The following is a 20,953-nucleotide window of genomic DNA, read 5'->3' on the forward strand; positions in this document are numbered from 1 at the left end:
GCCTTGAAAATTGCTGGGGTGAATTTCTACATGTTTCCTGAACTCAAAGAGTTAAAGTAGGGTTAGCTGTCAATGCCCAAAGTGCTATTTCTTCTCAGACAGCAGAGTTCAACAACCCCAGGAGGACCCAGGGCATCAGGACAATCCAGTCAGGCCTACTCTGCCCAGCGAGGCCAGCTCAATGCCCTGGGGGTGCAGCAGGACACCTGTGCAAACCTACCCCCAGATACAGACATCCCCACTGGCCCAGGTGAAGGTCTTAGGGAGGAAGGAGCTTGCCTGAGGAAGAAAAAAAAACCACCCTAAGAGAACGTAACGTGTCACCCTTTCCTGCTACACGAGGCAGCCTGGAAGGGAATTCCATCTGTGATTCTGTCATAAAGGAGTCAATTCAAATACTTAATACATGTTAAACAGGCAATGGACCTTTCTTAGAGCTGGTTTTACTCTGCAACCGCAATTCTTCTTACACCTATTAAAGTAGATATGGCATTTGGTGGGTTGAGTGGCTGTTCAGAGCCCAATAAATATATACAGAAATGAAACTTTAAAAAATTCTAAGGCCCAGGTACAGTGGTGCACCCCTGTAATCCCAGTACTCAGAAAAACTGAAAGTTTCAGTCCAGTCTGGACTACATAGTGAGACTCTGTTCAAAAAAATTTGAAGAAAATTAGTAATAATTCTTTTATTCTTCGTACTGTGAATAGACAAAAGATACTTTGCATGACATGTTATGCAAACGAGGCAAAAATTAGTCCTTTCTAGGATGGTTCAAGGTCACTTTGCCATTTGTCATGTTAAAGCCTACCATTTCTAGCAGGAATTCCAGCAGCGTTTACAGACTTGGCATCCATCCATCATGACCGGAGTGCCATGCTGCAGAGGACCTGTTCAGAGAACCCTAATGAGTGAGATTTTATCTCAGTGTTGCTGTGACCCCAAATTAACAAGACGATTCTAGAGGCAGCTTTTAGCTCCATTCATCAAGGTTAGCTGGGATATTAGGCAGACCAGTATGCTCTGGGGAGTAACTAGTATCTTATTAAGTTATAAATACATTTAATGACTTTAGGACTAGTTTCTTAGTGTGGGATATGAGGAAGAAAAAAAAATAGAACTCATAATCATTCAAGTCTAAGTAAAAAGCCGCTATTTTTTATAACATGTATTTACCTACATTATTGCTTATGAATTATCTTTTTTTATAGAGCCCACGTGCTCCCTTAAAGGACAACTGTAATTTTCCTGTAATTGTGTTAAGCTACCCACAAGGTTCAACTGGCTTATCTGCTTGGTAGAAATTAAAAGTGGTACAAGATTTTTAAATCAAATCATTTGGTTATATTCAAGCTAGTCAAACCAGCTCAGAGAAAAACCAAAAGCCTTCCCTCCCCAGCCCCACCAGCCTTTGTGGTTTCTCCTTTAAGGGAAACAAATGCCCATCTGCATTCACTGGATTTTCAACTTTTTTTTTTTGTGGTGCTGGAATGGAACCCAGAGCTTCACATGCTAGGTAAGTGCTGTACCACTGAGCCACACCCCCAGCATTTTGTTAAGAACATATCTAAAAGGAGGGTAGAGCTCTTATCCTTCCCTTATCTGCACTGAGAAAGAACATATTTAAAATCACTCACCAAATAATAACGTCCTGTTACAGCAGTTGAGCTTACCTCATTTCCAGTTGCTGACCTGCTCCTGGGGGCCTATGGGGCAAATCCTGGTGCCCTCCAGAAGCCCAGGGCTGTGGACTGTCTTGAGGAATGCTTCTGTGACTTGGAGGGAAGCTGTCCCTGAGCTGACTATGAGGAAATCTAAATAAGCTACACAGGTGCTAAGAGCTCCATCTGGGCAACACCCTCCCATCCCACCTCCTTCTGTTCCCAAATGTGCAGCTCCATCTCGCTCCATCTCCTTGCCCCTCACGTGCTACTCCTCCCTATCCCCTCAGGCCTCCTCATGGAGATATGTGCTATGGGACTCCTGCTGGTCACTAGGGCCTGGGGGTGAGCAAGGGGGTCAGAGGTCACCATGCTGCAGGGGCAGCTGCTGCTTGCCTTTGGTAAGGAGGGACGGGCCTCACCTGAAGCAAAGGCTAGGCCCAGTCCTTGGGGCCACTTCTGGAGAAGGGATAAGCACGAGGAGATTTGGAGCTGATTTTGAAATCAGCAACAGGGAGGGGCCGGCCTCACAACAAACAGTGGCAACAGAAGGCTTGTGTGGGAAGATGGTTAAGTTTGGTCTAAAACAAGCAGTGTCTGTGGTAATGAGCTGTTGTTAGGAAATACGCGGGGTCCTTGGTGCTCACAGCGTCTGAAAAGTACACTGCTGCTGTCGTCAAGGAGTTGGGGTGGGGTGGAGGAAGGCAAAGTGAAGTGAGGTCAAGACCTGACTGATGAGCATGGGGACATTAGACAGCAATGGAAAAAACTGCCAACGTGTGTGGCAGTCCAGCTCTTGAATGCTGGCTCCACTTTGCAGCACTGTGCAACCTTTGGTAAATACCCAGCCTTCTCCAAATCACAGCTGACATGTGAAATAAGGACACCTAAGGTTGCAGCAGAGGTCCTGGCAGGATAGTCACAAGGACAGTGATGCACTGGAGGGTACAAGTCAGGACCAGCCCTGAGCTTGAAGGGACAAAGGGAGGGTGTGGTTACTAAACCTAAGAAGTCAGCTGACCAGAGTTGCGGTCCCTGGCAGAGATGGGCCATTGCCAACCCACACCTGGCAGAAGGGGGGTCAGAGAATGAATTCCTAGCTTCTCTCACCAAGCTTCACTCAGTGCCTCTGTGAGCCTCCCACGGGGGTTACAGTGAGCTAATCATCATAAATGCTGGCACACTCACCACTTGCTGCAGTGGGATCAGACCATTTGGCATTTACTTATTGAAAGGCTACAATACAACTTTATTCTTAGGGTGCAAAAGCCAGAAAGAAAACAAGACGTGGTCATCTACCCAGAGTGAAAAACAAAACTTTTACAAAATTGACAGATAACATTTATTAAAACATGTCATACAAAAGGGCATGGTCTCTTCTATAAGAAGAAAATATTCAACAGTAACATTCAATTAAGTAAAACCATGCTGTACACTGAAGACAGCAATTATAAAGACAAAACTATTCAACTTTTGCAATACAGGCATAACAGTTCACAAAAATCTCAATTAAGATATGCACCTAATGATAATCTGTTTATCATCAAATGTTTCTGTGGCTTAAGAGTCACCTGACTTGCATAAATAAAGTAGTTTTCTGGAAGAAACATTGGGAACCTCATAAAAGAAAAGGCAGCAGCAGCAACTGACATGGTACAGGCTTCAAGCAAACTTAGGGAAAAAAAGGGGTCACATTTGTAAATGTGTTCCAGCATCTTCCCATAGGACACTATCAGTAGAGATTCAAAATAAGAAACGTGTACCTTTTTAAATACGTAAGTAGCAAAGAAAAAAGCCCAAACAACCCTGGTTTCACTGGATAAAGTTAGTCACCATGAAAGCAACCTAAACACAAAAATTAGTGGCACAGAAAGGTGTTGGGGTAACGCATCCCTCGGTTTCCAGCATTTCTAAAGGTCTGGAGAGCCCGGAGAGCAAGCACCTGGGTCTGTGCTGGAGGTGCCCTCTTTACCCCTACCTCTGCAAGAAAAGCACACCTCAACCTCCCTTCCATACCAGCTCAGGGTGTGCCACCCTCTGTAGGAAGGGGTTCACAGAGAAAGGGTCAATGGAGGGGACCCTTTGGGCAGGCTTTTTTCTTTGTTTTTTTTTGGGGGGGGGAGGGTCCTGGGGTTTGGACTCAGGGTTTCAAACTTGCTATGCAGGCACTCTCCCCCTTGAGTCCTTTTTCCTCTTATTTTTGAGAAAGGGGTTTGCTTTGTGCCCAGGCCAGCCTAGACCACGATCCTCCTATTTCCTAGTTTACAGGCTTCCCGTTGCCATAGCTGCCATGACATGGGCACACCACCAGATCCAGTTTTCTGCTGAGATGGGTGTCTCAGCAGGCTATCCCAGAACCACGTTCCTCCCAAACTCAGCCTCCCATGTAGTTGGGATGACAGACGCGTGCCACTGTGCCCAGCTATCGGTTGAAATGGGGTCTTACAAAATTTTTGCCTAGGCTGGCTTGGAACCATGATAGGATTACAGGTGTGAGGCACCCACACCTGGCTTCTTTTGGGCGAACTTTTAAACAGTGGTCAAAAGGGGTTGGAGAGGTCCAGAAACTGGAATCAACAGTCCCGGCCTCAGGAGAGCCTGGAAGCAACCCCTAGCACATGAGGAATGGTCACCATTTTGCTTCCTTAGTTCAATCAAGTGGATTACTGTGAGGTGTGCATCTAAAAGTACAGAGAATACCAAATGCCATTGGTGGTGGCTTGAAGCCCTTTCCTACTCAGACTGGAGGAAAACCACAGTTAAAATTCAAAGTAGGGGACAAAAGCCTTGGTTGTAAGCCATGAAAATAATCCCTGAAACACTGCTTGGAAATACTATCCACAGCTATGCAAACATTTGGAAGGGCAAGGATTTCCTGAAGCTGTGCTGAGGCTAAGAGGATAGACTATCACTCCAATAAGAGGTGGGCAATTTGATCTCCTAATCCTAAAAAGCAGTTTATAAGCATGCTTTTTTTTTTTTGGTGGTACTGGGACTTGAACTCAGGGCCTACATCTTGAGCCACTCTACCAGCTCTTTTGTGATGGGTTTTTTCCGATAGGGTCTCAAGAGCTATTTGCCTGGGCTGGCTTCGAACTGCAATCCTCCTGATCTCTGCCTCCTGAGTAGCTAGGATTATAGGTGTGAGCCACTGGTGCCCAGCAAGTATTCATCTTTTCTTTGCCCAGATTAAGGCTCTCCCTTTTCCTGCCTCCAGAACACGACCAACACCTCAGATAACAACTACCTCACAAAATCTGGCTGACCCAATGAACACGTCCAGTTCTTACCAAAACCTCAACCATTACAAAACACAGCAGATGTGAAGAATTTATTTAAGTTCTACATTGTGCAGCTGATGTGCATAAAAGGAATTCAGGGAAATACTCCTTTCTTAAAACACATTAAGTCCCAACACAACTGTTTCCAAACTGCCACCAAGTGGCTGGCCACACTCCTGCGTGAACAAAAGGTCTTTGTCACCACTCAGGACAAGAGTGCTAATTCAGCATAACTGAAGGACCATGGTTTTCCCAGAATATTTTAATTTTACCTCTCAGACTTTTCTTCCCAAATGTCCCAGTGCTTACTTTAATACAACCTTTAATGGGAAACAACACACGGAACCTTCTCAGGAAATGTTTTTGTTAATACCATGGGAGTGGGGATCAGCTTTTGGCAGAATGGAGTGGCTTCACTGCCTTAGTATGGAAAATAGTAGGAGCAATAAAATAATTTCTCCTCACACGTAGTGGCTAGGATTATAACTATAGGCTTCTAACATGAGAAAAAGAGGAGGAGCAACTGAGCTGAGTGCATAGTTACCTCTATACACTTCTGTCAGGTACACAGAGACAGGACTGTGAACTGGGAAAGAGTCAACATTAAGAGAAAATGATATTAATGAGGCAAACAACCAAGAGGTAATATCTAGTTTCTAGGTTTAGAAAAAAACAATATATATATATAGCTATATTTATAATAAAGTTTTAAATACAAAGTGCTTTTAATATACCGAGACTGATACAGTGTTAGTGAGTATATCCCTGTTTTGTAATCTTGATTACAAGAGCTAACTGGTATTTTCTCTCCCCTTTCCAGACAATTTCGACAAGGAAACCCTTGGTGTTAGGAGCTTGAGGATCAGAGGCCATTGCCAGCAATGTCTATCAAATTAGAGCAAAGACAAACTTTTAAAAGAAAAATTCACCCCAAATCCAGGGAAAATTATTGTAAGGGGGAAAAGTTTCTACTTAGAAATAATGGAACAGTAGGTTTATAGAAAGATGACATAATAGTAGCACCCTGTCCTACCCTGGTAATAACCTTAGGCATGTTACACAGCTTAAAAGCATTCTGACTCTAAAACATCTGACTGGCAGAAAAGGCCTCAGAAAAACTGCTCTTCTTGTTTTTTGCTAGGTATAGCTATGCACAGACTTGTAAATTTCTGCAGCTTTATCTATAACCAAGGAGCATGAATCTGTAGACTACTTCAACACACCCTAGCACTCGTAAAGATCTGGCAGTATTTGTTCAGTGTATTCCTCTAAAAGAGCATCTCCCACCAGTGTATTTGCAAGACTCTTCTTTTCTTGGGGCAATTTTTTCCCCCTTCAAGTATGACCTGCCACTTGAGATTCTATCTTCCTCCAATTTACATGCTGACAGTGGGAGTGCCACTGTAGCACTCAGTTCACAGGTAACTCTCAGCCATAATTTCTGGCTGTCCCATAACTATGGTCACTGGCTGTCCTTGTTGGGAAGCACCATGATCTAAAAGCAAAAAACAACAGGTAGGGTGCTCCTTGGTTCTGTGTCAGAGTTACAGCAGGCCAGAGGGCTCTTAGCCAGAATAGATCCCATAGTGTAAATGCTGTAATTAGACAGGATCTGGGGCAGCAAACCGACTAGAAACAAATTATCTCTGGCACCCAAGAGAATTACAATTAAATACAACAGTTCAAACTTACACTTAGTACTAAAATACAAAACTGTGCCTTATCAAGAGTTTGAAACATTGTGACAGTGGCATCTTAAAAAAAACTAAAGCTTGTAGCATAGGTTGTTTCAGACTTAGAATGTCATCCTCTTAGCATCTCCATAGTTTTAGCTAAAATACCCTTTAGCAAGAATAAAACCAGACAAGAAAGCTCTGTTAATCCATTTCTCATCCCATGATCATAAGTAGCATTGATTTAGTGAAACAGCTACCAAAACAAATCCACATTACCTAAGGACATATAATGAGAGCAAAATAAAACTTCAATGTGATCTTGTAATAATGAGTGATGGAAAACTGCTGCCACCTGAAATGGAACTGGTAGGCTAGAGTCCAATTCCAAATGCAGATGTCTCTATCACAAATTCCACCTGCCTCAATCACAACTGGCTTGAAGGTTTCCCTTGCCAGCTGGGCAGTGAGTGAACTTATCCCCATCACCCATGCCAGGCCAGGACTGGAATTCACAAATCTGAGGAATTAGATTTTTTAATTGGCCTACTTAGAGCTGGTCTTTCAGAAATATCTTCCTCTTTTTTTTTTTTAAGCTTCTCTCATAATAGCAAGTGGCACGCATCATCTGTGCCCAGATTTGCATTAATTACCATAGTTTATTTTTGTGCATGCCACTCAAGGGCCAGACCCTATTTTTAGTTAGCCTCAGTTGTATTTTGCTCAGCCTTTGCAGCTTCATAGGACTTGGTGCAAGAGGTCACATGCCTGTGGAAACTGTCCCTCCACATAAATCTCTTTGCACAGATATTACACTCATACGGCTTTATGCCTGTATGAATTTTCATGTGGCCCACGAGATGGTGCTTCATTTTGAATTTCTTACCACAGACACCGCAGCCATAAGGCCGAAGGCCAAGATGCATGCTCATGTGTCGGTCTCTCTGACTCTTGTGAGTGAAACTTTTCCCACACTGACAAGGATACAGCTTGTCTGTGGCTGAGAATCCTAAATGGGAAGCTTCTTCTTTAATCCCTGTCACCATTTCAATATTCTCACTGTAGCCTGCTGCAAGGGCAGCCTCCTGTCTGTGCCCAATTAGATTACCATCTGACCTCTCTCCAGAAAACTCTTCCATGGAAGAGCCATAGAAATCCACCTGCTCATCGTAATTGCTCTCATCAGCTTGTTCATCAAACTCAGCTTCCACTTTCTTTTCCCCAATGTGAAAGTCTTCTTCCACTCCTGAAGGCTGGACTGAGTGCTCTGTCTGCATGGTATTGATGGACTCAGTGACCTGGTGCTCATCGTAAGCTGCATGCACATCCATGCCCTCACAAGCCTGTTCCAAGCGCTCAGGCTTCACGTGGATCCAGCGTTTGTGAGCCATTATGCTGGGCTTGCTGTACATGGGCCGGGTGTAATGGAACTCAGCACTGTCACTGGCCCCCTCCTCCCCATCCTGGCTTGCCATTTCGGTGCTCAGCCGGTCATGCTCTGTGGATGAGTTGCTGGGCAGGTATTCGTGCTCAGTGATCTGAGATGACAGCTCATCTTTGGTGCTCTCTTCTTCATTCTCACCATCTCTCAGTTCTTGGGTTTTGGGGAAATCACTGTGGCTCCCAGAGCCTAGTTCAAAGCTCTCTACCAGGCCATTGTAACTACTGCTGCTGGGAGACTGGTGATCACTCCCATGATTTAGCTTCTGACAAAGGACTGTAGGGTTTCCCTCTAAAACTTCAGTGCATTTGTCTACCACATGCCACATCTGGAGGAAGCTTGCTGCTGTTAAGTAACTAACAATTTCTGGAGCAGGCATGACTAGGCGTCCTGTGTAACTAGATAGGAGAATGTTCTCAAACACTCTTGGGTTCATCACATCAGGCAAAACAATTCTCCTACTGTTTTTCAGGAGCACTTGGTCACAAAAGTAGGGTGAACTGGCAGCAAGAACAGCTTTGTGTGCCCGGAAAATGTGGCCTTGGACAACAATGGAGACATCACACAATTGTCCTTGCTGGCGCTGCTGGTTCAGTTTTTGCAGAATGGTGCTGGAAAAATCAGGAAATTCTACTCGAAAAGAGTTTGTTCCAGGCTCCATTTCATCACAAATCTTGTTTAGTACTACAAGAGAAAAATAAGTTATTAAATTCCAGCCTAAAAAGAAACTTAATTTATCCCCTTCTCCATCACTAAGAAAACAAAAAGCTCCAAAGTTCCACAAAGTCCCCTTGCCTATGACACTAGTGGATAGAGGATTTATCCCCTGAGCAAAGCTTGCAGGTATGACAGCACTGAAACACCAGTTACCCAGCATCCTGTACAGAATTAGCTCTTGATTTTGCCTCTGTGTCTGTGAGTGAAACAACAGAATCCATAGTGATCACATCTGTAAGCTATACAAATCCCCTAAAGAAAACAAAGCAAATATTTCTAATCAAAACAAACATGATTCCTATCAAAACAACTGAACTTTAAACTTCAGATTCAACTGAATCTGAAGGAGAGAGAGAGAGAGAACAGAATTGTGGGAAGGGGGGTGTATCTCAGTGGTAGAGTGCATGCTTAGCATGTGTGAGGACCAGGGCTCCTGCTCCCCCCACCAAAAAAAAAACAATTGTGAGAAGAAACTCATGCAAAGGCTCCAGGCAGGAATGAATCTGACCACTGCAAGGAACAAAAGAACAAAAGGAGACTACTTGGTTAGAATCCAGGGAGGGACAGGAGGCTGGTGGGGTGGAGCTATGGGACAAGGACAATTTTGCCTCTGGTCTTTCAGCACTAAAGGGGCACACTCTTTCAGGCCCTGAACACCGCAGGATTCTCTATGGCTGTGGGAATTTTAACTCCTTAAGAACTGATCCTGTGAAGCAGAAAAGAACAACAAAGTGAGCTACTGATGTCTCCAAACTGTTTAAAGAGTTACAGACCAACTAGGACTGTAAATATTGTACCTGGTACTGAATGGACTACAAGATAAAGCTATAACAAAGAATAAGGGATTATCTGTGTTGCTACTGTATTTGTCCTGTGTTAGAGACAAGTCCCAACAATGCTCAAGATGAACTCTACCAGAGACCCTGCCCATGCCCAATAATTCTGTAGTAAAATGGACAAAAAGAAGTATCACTACTATTTGTCACTGTGCCCTAATACTATAAGCAAACACTGCTAAACACCAAGGTTTCCAAGTATGAGATAAAGAATGAGACAACGCAAAGCTTGAGCGTCATCCTTGAGGGACAGGGAGATGTGAGAAGAGAAGAAACTAATATGCCTTGAGTAATTATTACATGCCAGGTACTATACATCTATTCCACTTACTCTTATAAATTACTCTGCAAATGTAGGACTTGATAGTCTTAAGTTTAGCCATTTTAAGTAACTTTCCCAAGGTAAAGAGCTAGTTTATATTAGGTTGAGATAGGAATCTAGGTCAGTATAACTCCAAAGTATTTTTCCTGTCATATCACTCCACCTCCCCTAAGAAAATGCCAGATTACTCATTCATAATTTTAAAAGACAAGTGTTTTTTAAAACAAAGTATTAATTTGTGATTTTATAAATCTTAAAACATTTCATAATAACCTGAAACAAAAGTAGTCTATGAAAGAAACTATTTAGGTATTTGCAGTTTCAAAAGGAAAAGTTGACTATATAAATATATAGATTGGAGGTTTGTACGTAAATTCTGAAAACTACATCTGGATGAACAGACTCTGTGCTAGTTCTCACACTAAAATTCTGATTTAACTATTTATCATGCACACACATGTAAAAAAAAATTATAGAAAGGTGTAAAAAATTTTTCCATCATTTACTCCTAGTCTCTCCCAAAGAAAGTTACCATTAACAAACTCCTGACTGTATTTCTAGAAACTTTTCTGGGCATATATCAGAATAAATCATATATACCTCCCCACCCAAATTGGTTCGTAACCTGCTTTTTTTAGTCTACTTAGCTTTTATCATTTAGTGTATCTTGGAGATCTTCCCACATTAGCCCTGAAAGAGCTACTACTCGTTCTGTTTAATGGCCACATAGCTTCCTGATACACGGATGTATACTAATTTAAGCAGTTCTCCACTAACTGAATTTCAGTTGTCTGCGTTTTTGAAATTATAAGCAATGTTACAATGGATATCACTATGTAACTAATCTTGGCACACCTATGAAAATATCTACAGGGTAATTTTTCTATTTTGGGGGGTATGGGGGCAATACTGGGACCTGAACTCAGGACCCTGAATGCTACCACTTTAGTCAGCCCCCCTAATCCACCTCCAGGGTAATTTCTACTAACGGGATTGTTGAGTTAAAGAGCTTTGAAGTTGACACTGTGATACATATTATCAAACTACTTTCCAGGAAGTTTGTTGTACCAAATCACACCCTCACAAACAGTAAATGAGTGTCTACTTCCTACATCCTCTTGATGCTATTAAATCAGAAATTTTTATTTGAAATTTTCTAAGTGAATAACCCAAGATTCATTTGCTATTTTGATCTGCATTTCCTTAATTATGAATGAGATTCATTCTGTATTTAAATTTACTATGGGCAGTTAATATCGGATTTTTATAAATTCAGAAAATTAACTTTGTCTTGTATTGCCATTTTTTTTCAGTTGGCTGACATTATAGAATTTTTTGCCACAGTGAAATTTATGTAAAATAACTACTCTTCTTTGCTTTTATGGCTCCAGGGTTTTGTGTCAAACAAAGAAACTCCAAAATTTTTTCTAAATATAAAAACAAAAGAGAATTACTTAGGATTTTTCCCAGTACCATTCTTTTTTTTTTTTAAAGTTTTAAACCTTTAAACATGAAGTTTATTCTGTTATATAGACTAAAGTTGGAACTCAACTCTTTTCCCTCTGAAATAGCTAGTCTATTTTCCTAATAATTTATTGAATAACCCATATTTTCCTCATAAAGTTCAAAAATTCTATTGAATTTTTATTTACTTTTTTTGGTTTATTTCTTTTCCTGCTATTTTTTTGAGGTTTGAACTCAGGGCTTCACATTTGCAGAACAGGTGCTTTACCATTTGAGCCATGCTTCTAGTCTCCTGTTGTGGAATTCTAAAGGACTAAGAATAATAAGATATTTAAAAAGCGTTCCACTGAAACAAATGCCATACACGAGGTTATGGCAGATGGTGGAGTAGGAAACTTCAGGGGCCTACCCCTGTACATAATCAGCAAGAAGCTTGAAAAATGACCAGAATCACATTATGTCTGGAAGCTGATCAGACACAGCCATGAAGAGAATGCTGGAAGGTCTCCTGAACCTCAGAAGAAGCAGGGTGTCAAACCCAGAATTCTCTCAGCCCTGGCATAGCTGGTGGGAAGGTGACCTGCATTCCTAGAGCAGCTGGCAGATGCCAGAACTGACATCTTGTCCTCCAAACATTCCAAACTGTGTGTGCTTTGGCCGGTTCGGCAGATGTGAGGCATCAGTGTGAAAACTTAAGAGCCAGGTGCAGAGGAGCTAGCCAGGTGAGATCCTGCCTCAAAACAACAAAAGGACTTAAGCACAAGCATGTGTGTGCATTGAAAGAAATTTTTGTCAAGTCACAGGCTGACATAAGTAAGAGTATAGAAACTTAGTGAGTACATGCAACAAGGATATAGATTTTGCAATTTGGGAAAGTTCCTACACAAATGAACAATTGTAGACTAAATAAGTAACAACAACAAAACCCTAAGGAAAAGGAGAATCTGATTGAGTTACCACAAAACAATACTCAAAACGTCTAGTCCTCAACAAAAAATGATAAAGCATACATATAAAAAGGCACATTTACAGTGCAGAGAGTCAAATAGAAACTGTCCCTGAGGAAACTCAAGACACTGGAATTAGCTATGGCTTGAATGTGTTCCCCAAAAGTTTATGCGTTGGAAACTTAGTATTCCAATTCGTATGATAGTGGTGTTTGGAGGTGGGGCCTCTGAGAGGCAACTACTATTAGATGAGGTCGTGAAAGTGGAGCCCCAGGTTGTAAAGGGGGCATTAATGCTTCCTAACAAGCTGGCATGTTTGCTGTCTGTCTTGCCATGTGGTGTCCTATACTATGTTATAATGTAGCAAGAAGGTCCTAGTCAGATGCTGAGCAGATGCCAACAACATGTTCTTGGACTTTTCAGCCTACAGAGCCACGAGCCAAATAAACTATTTGTTATAAATTACCTGGACTCAGGCACTTTGTTATAGCAACAGAGAACAGATGAAGAATTACTACTCACAAATATTAAATATGCCCAAAAAACAAAAGACAACTGCCAGGTGCCAGTGGCTCATGCCTGTAATTCTAGCTACTTGGAAGGCTGACGTCTGAAGGATTGAGTTTTGAGGCCAACCCAGACAAATAGTTCACAAGAACCCATCTCCAAAATAACCAGCACAAAATGGATTGGGGGTGTGGCTCAAACAGGAAATAGAGTGCCTGCTTTGCAAACAAAGCCCTAAATTCAAACCCCAGTCCCACAAAAAACAAAAAAACCTATGGAAAAGAACTATAAGAAATCAGAGCAATAGCAATAAGGAAACGGAAACTATAAAAGGAGCCAAACAGAAATTCTGGAACTGAAAAGAATTAACTGTTATGGGCTGGTGTGTATCGTCATTTCCAAAGGATTTTGGGCTTAAAATGATGAAAAAAACCCTGTCTTTTAAGAATTCTATACCCCGCAAAATTTTATTACCATCAGGAATGAAGGAAAAATTATGGCATTCCCAGATAAACAAAAGCTAAGGACATTCATTACATCAATCACTCATACGGAAAATGCTAAAGGGGCCAAGATAAAAGAATGTTAGGCTGAAATTCAAAGCCTTATGAAAATAATACTGATAAAGGCAAGTATCTACACATTAGGTAATGTAAGAGCCACAATTACTGTACTTTTAATTTATAATCTCTTTTTTCCCCTATGAGTCAAAAGGAACATATATAGACCAATAAATCTATGCTAACAGGCACACAATATGCGCAAATGCAATCTGTGACAGTAACAATGTGAAGACCGAAGATAGGAAATGTATTATTCAAGTTAGGTTGTCATAAGTTTAAAATGTTCATTGTAAATTCCAGAGTAACTACTAATAACTAAAAATACACATGAAAAAGAGAATAGAATCAAGAAGGCACCCTACATAAGAGAGTATTAAAAGGAAGGGATCAGGCAGTAAAAGAGAAATATAAATACCCTTAAGCAATAAATGGGACTTACTACATTGTATATTACATTAACAGAATAAAGGAAAAAAAAACCTCCACGATTATTTCAACTGCCACAAATAGGATCTGACAAAATTCAACACCCTTTCATAATAAAAAAAAAGTTGCAACAAGGAACACTGAAAGAATATTCAGCAAACAGTAGGATACAATGTCAATACTCAAAAATCAGTTGTGTTTCTATACACCAAAAATGATTAAGCCACAAAAAGAAGTTAAGGAAAATAATGCTATTTATAACGGCAGAATAAAAACAGAGTAAGAATGAAAATTTTAGGAACTTATATACTGAAAACTACAAAGCACTGTGAAAAAAAAAAAAGAAAGAAAGAAAATGGAAAGAAGTCCTGTATTCACGGATTATAAAACTTTCTACATGTATATGCAGTATTGAGGTTTAAACTCAGGGCTTTGTACTTGCCAGGCAGATGTTCTACCACTTACATGTCTCCAGCCTTCAATATAAAGTTGACAATACTACCCAAAACAGTATTCAGATTCAATACAAACTCTATTAAAAACCCAGAGGCATTCCTGGCAGAAATGGGAAATCCCATCCTAAAACTCATGAAATTTCAAGGGACAGAAGAGCCAAAAAAACCAGACAAATAAACAAACAAAAAAAAAACCTTGAAAAAGAACAAAGTTGTAAGACTTGCATTTCCCAATACAAAGCCATAATAATCAAAACAGTGAGGTACTGGCAGAAGGACAATCATATAGATCAATGGGTCTACGGCCATACCACCCTGAACGCGCCCGATCTCGTCTGATCTCGGAAGCTAAGCAGGGTCGGGCCTGGTTAGTACTTGGATGGGAGATCAATGGACTAGAAACTGAGAGCACAGACATAAATCCTCACGTCTACAGTCAAATTTGAGTTACAATAAGAGTGCTCAGGCCATTCAGTGGGGAAAGAATAGTTTTTTGAATCAACAGTGCTAGGAAAAGTGGATATTCATGTCCAAAAGAAGTCAGATCCTGAGCTGATACCACATACAAAAATTAAAATGGATCAAAGACTTAAATACTTAAGAAGGGAATTATAAATCCAGAAGAAAATAGGCAAATTAACTTTGCTTAACCTTGGCTTTGGCAATGGATTCTTAAATAGGACACCAAAAGACACTATGTATGCTGAGAAGTGTGGTTTGGCTTGAGGCCCTGAATTGGATTCCCAGTGTAAGGAAATATAGGTCCCAAAATGACCACATGGAGAGGAGTGATCTGGCCAAGAGATTCTTTATTGCCGGGAGAGAGAGGGAGAGAGAGGGGGAGAGAGAGAGAGAGAGAGAGGGAGAGAGAGGGAGAGAGGGGGAGAGAGAGAGAGAGAGAGAGGGAGAGAGAGGGAGAGAGAGGGAGAGAGAGGGAGAGAGAGGGAGAGAGAGGGAGAGGGAGAGAGAGGGAGAGGGAGAGAGAGAGAGAGAGAGAGAGAGAGAGAGAAGGAAGGGCAGGTGCTTAAATACCTGTCAGTGGGACTCAGCATGATCTGATTGGTTAGGATCTTATGGTTCATGCTGATTGGAGGTTGGGGCAGAAGGAGGATTCAAGCTAGACTTGAGGCAGGACCGTGACCCTGGGAAATGGAAGCTTAAGGGTGCAGTAAGAACTGAAACCTATCGGCACCATTATTGCCAACATTCCTCCCTTGTTTGTTTGTTAAGGAAGGGGGGCGTTGTGTTCGCTCTGGCTTCTTTGAGCTGGCAAGGGGCGGTATAGGGGAAGGGAGGGTCAGTTGGCAAAAAATGTTGGGGTGCTGAGCCTCATGATGGCATACACCCAGGCTCCGAAAATGAAGATTTCCTCTTCCCTGAAGTTGATGAAGGTCCCTTGCAGCCACAGGTCGTAAAGAGTCTCGAGCCAATCCTCCGACCTCCGCATGGTGGGTATCAGCCAACTATCCTTCTGATTTGGAGAGGTTGGTATCCCTGGAGGTTCAACTGGTTAAATTTTTGATTAGCAACAGCAGAGATGTGTGTGATACAAGGGAGGAAGCTTAAGAATAGGAGAGCGAGAAACATAGGCATTAGGATGGGCATTGGTCAGGAGAACCACTGTGAAATGTCCCCTAGACAATTTCAAGAATCCTCCAATTCCTTTCTCCATTTTCTAATTGTGTCTTGTGAGGTGCCGCCACTGGGGGAACCCACTGAGCTTGACAGCAGTGGGTGTCATGAGAATGACCAGATGAGGGCTGGTCCGTCGAAGTCCCAATGGAGAGGGTAGAATATCCTTTTGGAGAACAAGATGCCCTGGTTTAACAGAAATTGTTATAGGGTGGGGCAGGATCTGGTTTGCATGCTCCCTGAGAGGTTCCCTGAGAAGGCAGGTAGTCAGCCAGAGGAGCAGAGTCTGTTGGAGGCAAGTTTTTCTAAGACAAATGGGTGGCCATACATTATCTAAGACCCAAAAAGGAATATCAGGAGGAGCATAAAAAGGTGTCTGTTCAGGGACTACCTACCTAGGGATCTAAATTCTGCAAAATCCTATAACTGCCAGGAAAGCTGTAAGCTGTCTTATGGTATGGGGGTTGGGAAACAGAAGATTGGGTTGATGCATTTATGACTCAGTGAGTGAGTCTGTCTCTTTAAGGCCACACCTAGGTAGGTGACCCGTGGGAGGCAGGGACTGTCAGGATTTAAATGTAACACTCTTGGATAAAAGAAAGCTTTAGCTCATTATTTTATATAAATTGACACCTTCAACCTTTTAAATGTTTGTACCATATTCAGATAACACTGTTACAAGGTGGTCATTTAAGACACATAAGCAAATATGTAAATGAACTGATTTAGTAGTACTTAAAAGCTTGACAAGATCAGCAGAAAACACAAATAATTTCTTTGATAAAATCTTTCTCTGTAATGGTTTTTTGTAGATGTTACTCAGAGCAGAACAATATTAAGATAACCTTGTTATTTCATAGACATAGAGGATTTGGTTTTAGTTTGACATGACCCTAAAAGTCTTTTAGGCAACTCTTAGATTACATTCAACTTTTTCACACATCGAAGTTTTTATGCACTTTTAAAACTTACTTAGACCTTTATATAACATACTAAACCCTTTGATGGCTTGTTTTTATTCCTCCTATTGGAAACAATCTTTAGGATAAACCCTTTTTTACAAAATCCTTTCTCATCCAAAAAACCATTCCTTTTCTCTTTAATTTCCCAAAAATACATTTATTACCTGTCCATATCCTTTCCAGTTGTTTACTTTGTAACTTGTATTTTAAAAATTAACCTTTATAAGAATTTTAAATTTATTATAGGGGCTGGAGCAACTAATTAGTAGCCCTTGTTGTTTTTAGGAATAGGCATAAGGCTTGAGGGGATATTGTTTTAGGTGTGGAAACTGTGAGGGATTTTTGAGTTTTATTTGAATAGGGAGGGCCGTCCTGGCTTACCCTACACTCATCTCATCAGTCCACACTGTGGAATCTCTTTGTTCCTGAAGGAGGGGGCAGCAGAGATAGCTGCCTGTGGGGAGGAGAATTTGAGCTCTTAATTGAGATAGTAAATCCTGTCCCAGCAGGGGACACTGGAGTTTCAGGTACTATGAGGAAAGAGTGACAGAAGAGGAGGTCTCCCCAAGAGCAGGCCAGAGGCCAGGTAAACTAGCATTCTAGAGGCTGGTCAGATTTGCGCCGAACAATAACTTTTGTCATTGGACGGGGACCAGGAGAAAAAGGTAAAACAGAAACGGGCTCCACTGTCTAGGAGGAAAATGACCTTTTGTTTTTCTGCCATTATGGCTCCTCAACATTGATGCCAAGAAGTGGAGTGTGGCCAGGAGGCTTGGACCCATCAATCCATAGGAGGAGGCACCTCGCCTTCCATCTGGTGATGGGGGGGCACTTAGACCTCCAGTGGTTACCCTTGCAGAGGGCAGGGTCCTGGTTGGGGGTGGGGCTGTCTCCTGGGCTGTCCCCCTTAAGCATTCTCTGCAGAAGTGCCCCTTCTGTCCACCACGGCAGCAAGTTCAGGATACAGGCCCCAGTCAGGTAGGGCCCTCTCCGAGAGCAACAATGAGGCCATGGTGTCTCTTATCTTTTTCTCTCCTGTTAGTAACGTCCCGGACATACAGACATAGCCATAAATACAGACATGGCTAGCTGTATTACTTGGCTCAGTGACTTTTCCCTTCAGCCACAATCTGAGTTTTTTAAAAACATCTGGGACTGACTGATAGAAATTTATCTTTGAGGAGAACCTCTCTCACCTGTGACTCTGGGTCCATGGTGGTATGCTTTCTGATAGTGTCCTTAAGATGCTGTAGAAAGGTAAGAGGATTTTTTTTTTTTAGGTTGTTGCTGTAAAGTAAAGTTGTTATTTTACATTGACACCTGACACTCTGGAGAGCAAGTCTCTGAACTCTTCTGGGCCTCAGTTTCCTTGCTTGAAGAATGAGGGATCTGGTCTAGGTTAAACAACCTATGAGATGGCTGAAGTGACAATGCCACTTATCTTCTTTACCATTTTTTATTTATTTATTTATTTTTAACTAATGCTGGGGAACTGAACCCAGGGCTTTGCACATGCTGGGCAGACATTCTCCCATTGAGCTACTTCCTCAGCCCCAAATATTATTTTTTTTTACTTTGGCTGTACTGGGCTTGAACTCAGGACTTTCTGCTTGTAAAGCAGCACTCTACTGCTTGAGCCATATAATCATTTCCAACCTGAGTGGCCTGGGCCAGAACCCATTGCTTCTCTAATGAGATGGCTTACAAGGGCTAGGTCTGATGGCCTGAGGTGTGAGGTGGGGCTAGGAGCAGGACTAGTGCAAGGCGCCACTCCCTCCACACACACGTGGGACAAATGACCCTGACTGCCTAGGCCTGATCCTGAGGCCTGTTGCCCCTCCCCGCGTTTATTCTAGGGGAAGTGGAGGCGGGCTGCAGCCATCGCCACATGTGGCTGGCGGCCCAGGATGTACTAGGTCCTCTCTATGGATTCTCTTAGCTATGGCAGGTGTTTTTGCTGTGTCCAGAAGCCAGCATCCTGTGCACAGGTGCGTCTGTTTGCTTTCCCTCCTCCCCTTGTGGGGGTGGAGCTGGAGCGTAAGCGTGGCAGCTGCAGGTTTTGCAAGCGCTTTTGTAAAGCAGCTGATTTAAAGTTACTTTAGACTGAGAGGACTGGCAAACTAGTTGGAATAACTTAAGTCATAAGGTACCTGCTATAGGTTTTTCAAGGGAGGCAGGGTCCCAGTAAGCCCAGGGAGGGGAAGGCAGACAGAGACAGAAGACACGTGGTGAGATCACGGAGGAAGCAGAAAAGGTGAGCTGACATCTTAGGTAAGGGAAGGGAAGGCAGAGCCTGGAGGCATGACACATGCTTAAGGGATTAGCCATCACCTGTGTCTCCAGGTTGCTCCCATTGATTGGTACCGGCAGGCTTTCAGCAAAACGAAACCTCTACTCTCCGGTCACCGAATAAAGCATGATCTCTCCCAGAGCTGGAACCGCCTTGAGGTCAGAATTGGCAAGGAGTGGCTTGCTTAACTCCATGATGGGGAAAGTTTTTCAAGAAGATAGGAGGAGACAGGTATGGTAAGCAGTGCAAGAAGTTTGTTTATGTGGGGAAGGAGAAGGTTTGGAGAGGAATTGGCTGATTTAGAAACTGGTTTACAGGCTGATAGAATCTGCGCAGGGGAACAGAAAGTACAGAGGGAGGGTTTGAAGTCAGAGATCCAGATTTAGATGGAGGTATGAAAAGGCTTGGACATAATGGAATCTCTCCCCATCGTCCTGATTGATCATAGTAGTTATATGTCCCGTAAAATGTTGGGATTTAAAGACCCGAAAAGGGGCCAGTGATTTTGGTTGTCTAAAGGATAAGTGGGCCAGATTTGAGTGCAAAAGCGGATTAACTTTTTGGTTGTATGTCTGGGGTCAAACACAAGGTGTCTAAATTATTGAGGAGGCATCTCAATGGGAAGTCAGACAGCAGAGAAGATGTAGAGACACCCATTATGAGGGACCCGGTCCCAGAATGGGAGAGGAGGATATTATGTACTGTGGAGCGTCCTCGCACAGCACAAATATCCGAGAAAACACAAAGCGTGTGAGAATCAGCCGTTACTGAGTTCAGGTGGTTTGGAGGCCACCGATGGGCCGAGGGCTATGGGTCACCTGGGCCCAGGCTTTTTGACAACGGGTCTCTGAGACCCATGACAAAATGGATCCAAGTCCCTGACAAGGAAGGGAATCCCTCTACTGCCTGAGCCGCCCAGAGATAGCCAAACAGGGGGAGTGTTTGAAAACCCTGGAGACACGGAAGGGAGAGACTGCAAAGGGAGCCCGAGAAGGGTATGTGGACTCACCAAAGAATGTCCGGTGTTGGATGCAGCCAGGGCAATCGGGAGGATGAGTCCTGGCCAGTCATGTCCTCAGGGTGGTCGTGGGGTGAGTTGGAATCGGGGTCCCACCAGGATTAGTGGGGAGCCCCCATCCGAGTCATGGCACCAAATGTAAGGAAATATAGGCCCCAAAATGACCACGTAGAGAGGAGTGATCTGGCCAAGAGATTCTTTATTGCTGGGTGGGAGAGGGAGAGAGCAGAGAGAGCAGAGAGAGAGGGGAGAGGGGAGAGGGGAGGGGGGAGGGGAGAGAGAGAGAGAGAGAGAGAGAGAGAGAGAGAGAGAGAGAGGAGAGAGAGAGAGAGAGAGAGAGAGAGAGAGAGAGAGAGAGAGAGAGAGAGAGAGAGAGAGAGAGAGAGAGAGAGAGAGAGAAGGGCAGGTGCTTAAATACCCCTCAGTGAGACTCATCATGATTTGATTGGTTAGGATCTTATGGTTCATGCTGATTGGAGGTTGGGGCAGAAGGAGGATTCAAGCTAGACTTGAGGCAGGACCGTGACCCTGGGAAACGGAAGCTTAAGGGTGCAGTAAGAACTGAAACCTATCAGCACCATTATTGCCAACACTCAGCACCACAACAAAACTTAAAAAGACACTATTGAAAGTGTAAAGACAGTTGACAGAATGGAATATTTGCAAATTTTATTTGTCTAATCCAATATCCAGAATATATGAACTAAAACTCAGTAACAAAAAGATGAATCAATTAAAAAAATGCCCGGGGGCATGAACA

At 42.7% G+C, this 20,953-nt stretch overlaps 2 protein-coding genes across 2 annotated transcripts in view; both read right to left on the reverse strand.

Annotated features, from left to right (window-relative positions):
* The window catches only part of Zbtb34 (zinc finger and BTB domain containing 34), a 41,961-nt gene extending 39,098 nt beyond the window's left edge, over positions 1 to 2,863 (reverse strand). The window contains exon 1 of the mRNA XM_074053172.1: positions 1,672 to 2,863. Coding sequence (XP_073909273.1) covers positions 1,672 to 1,676 — 5 coding nt within the window. The 5' untranslated portion in view covers positions 1,677 to 2,863. The remainder of the gene's footprint in view (positions 1 to 1,671) is intronic.
* Positions 2,864 to 4,606: 1,743 nt separating this feature from the next.
* The window catches only part of Zbtb43 (zinc finger and BTB domain containing 43), a 28,385-nt gene continuing 12,038 nt past the window's right edge, over positions 4,607 to 20,953 (reverse strand). The window contains exon 3 of the mRNA XM_020160960.2: positions 4,607 to 8,738. Coding sequence (XP_020016549.1) covers positions 7,312 to 8,715 — 1,404 coding nt within the window. The 5' untranslated portion in view covers positions 8,716 to 8,738 and the 3' untranslated portion in view covers positions 4,607 to 7,311. The remainder of the gene's footprint in view (positions 8,739 to 20,953) is intronic.

Source organism: Castor canadensis, chromosome 13 (genome assembly GCF_047511655.1).
Source record: "Castor canadensis chromosome 13, mCasCan1.hap1v2, whole genome shotgun sequence".
Classification (NCBI taxonomy): Eukaryota; Metazoa; Chordata; class Mammalia; order Rodentia; family Castoridae; genus Castor; species Castor canadensis.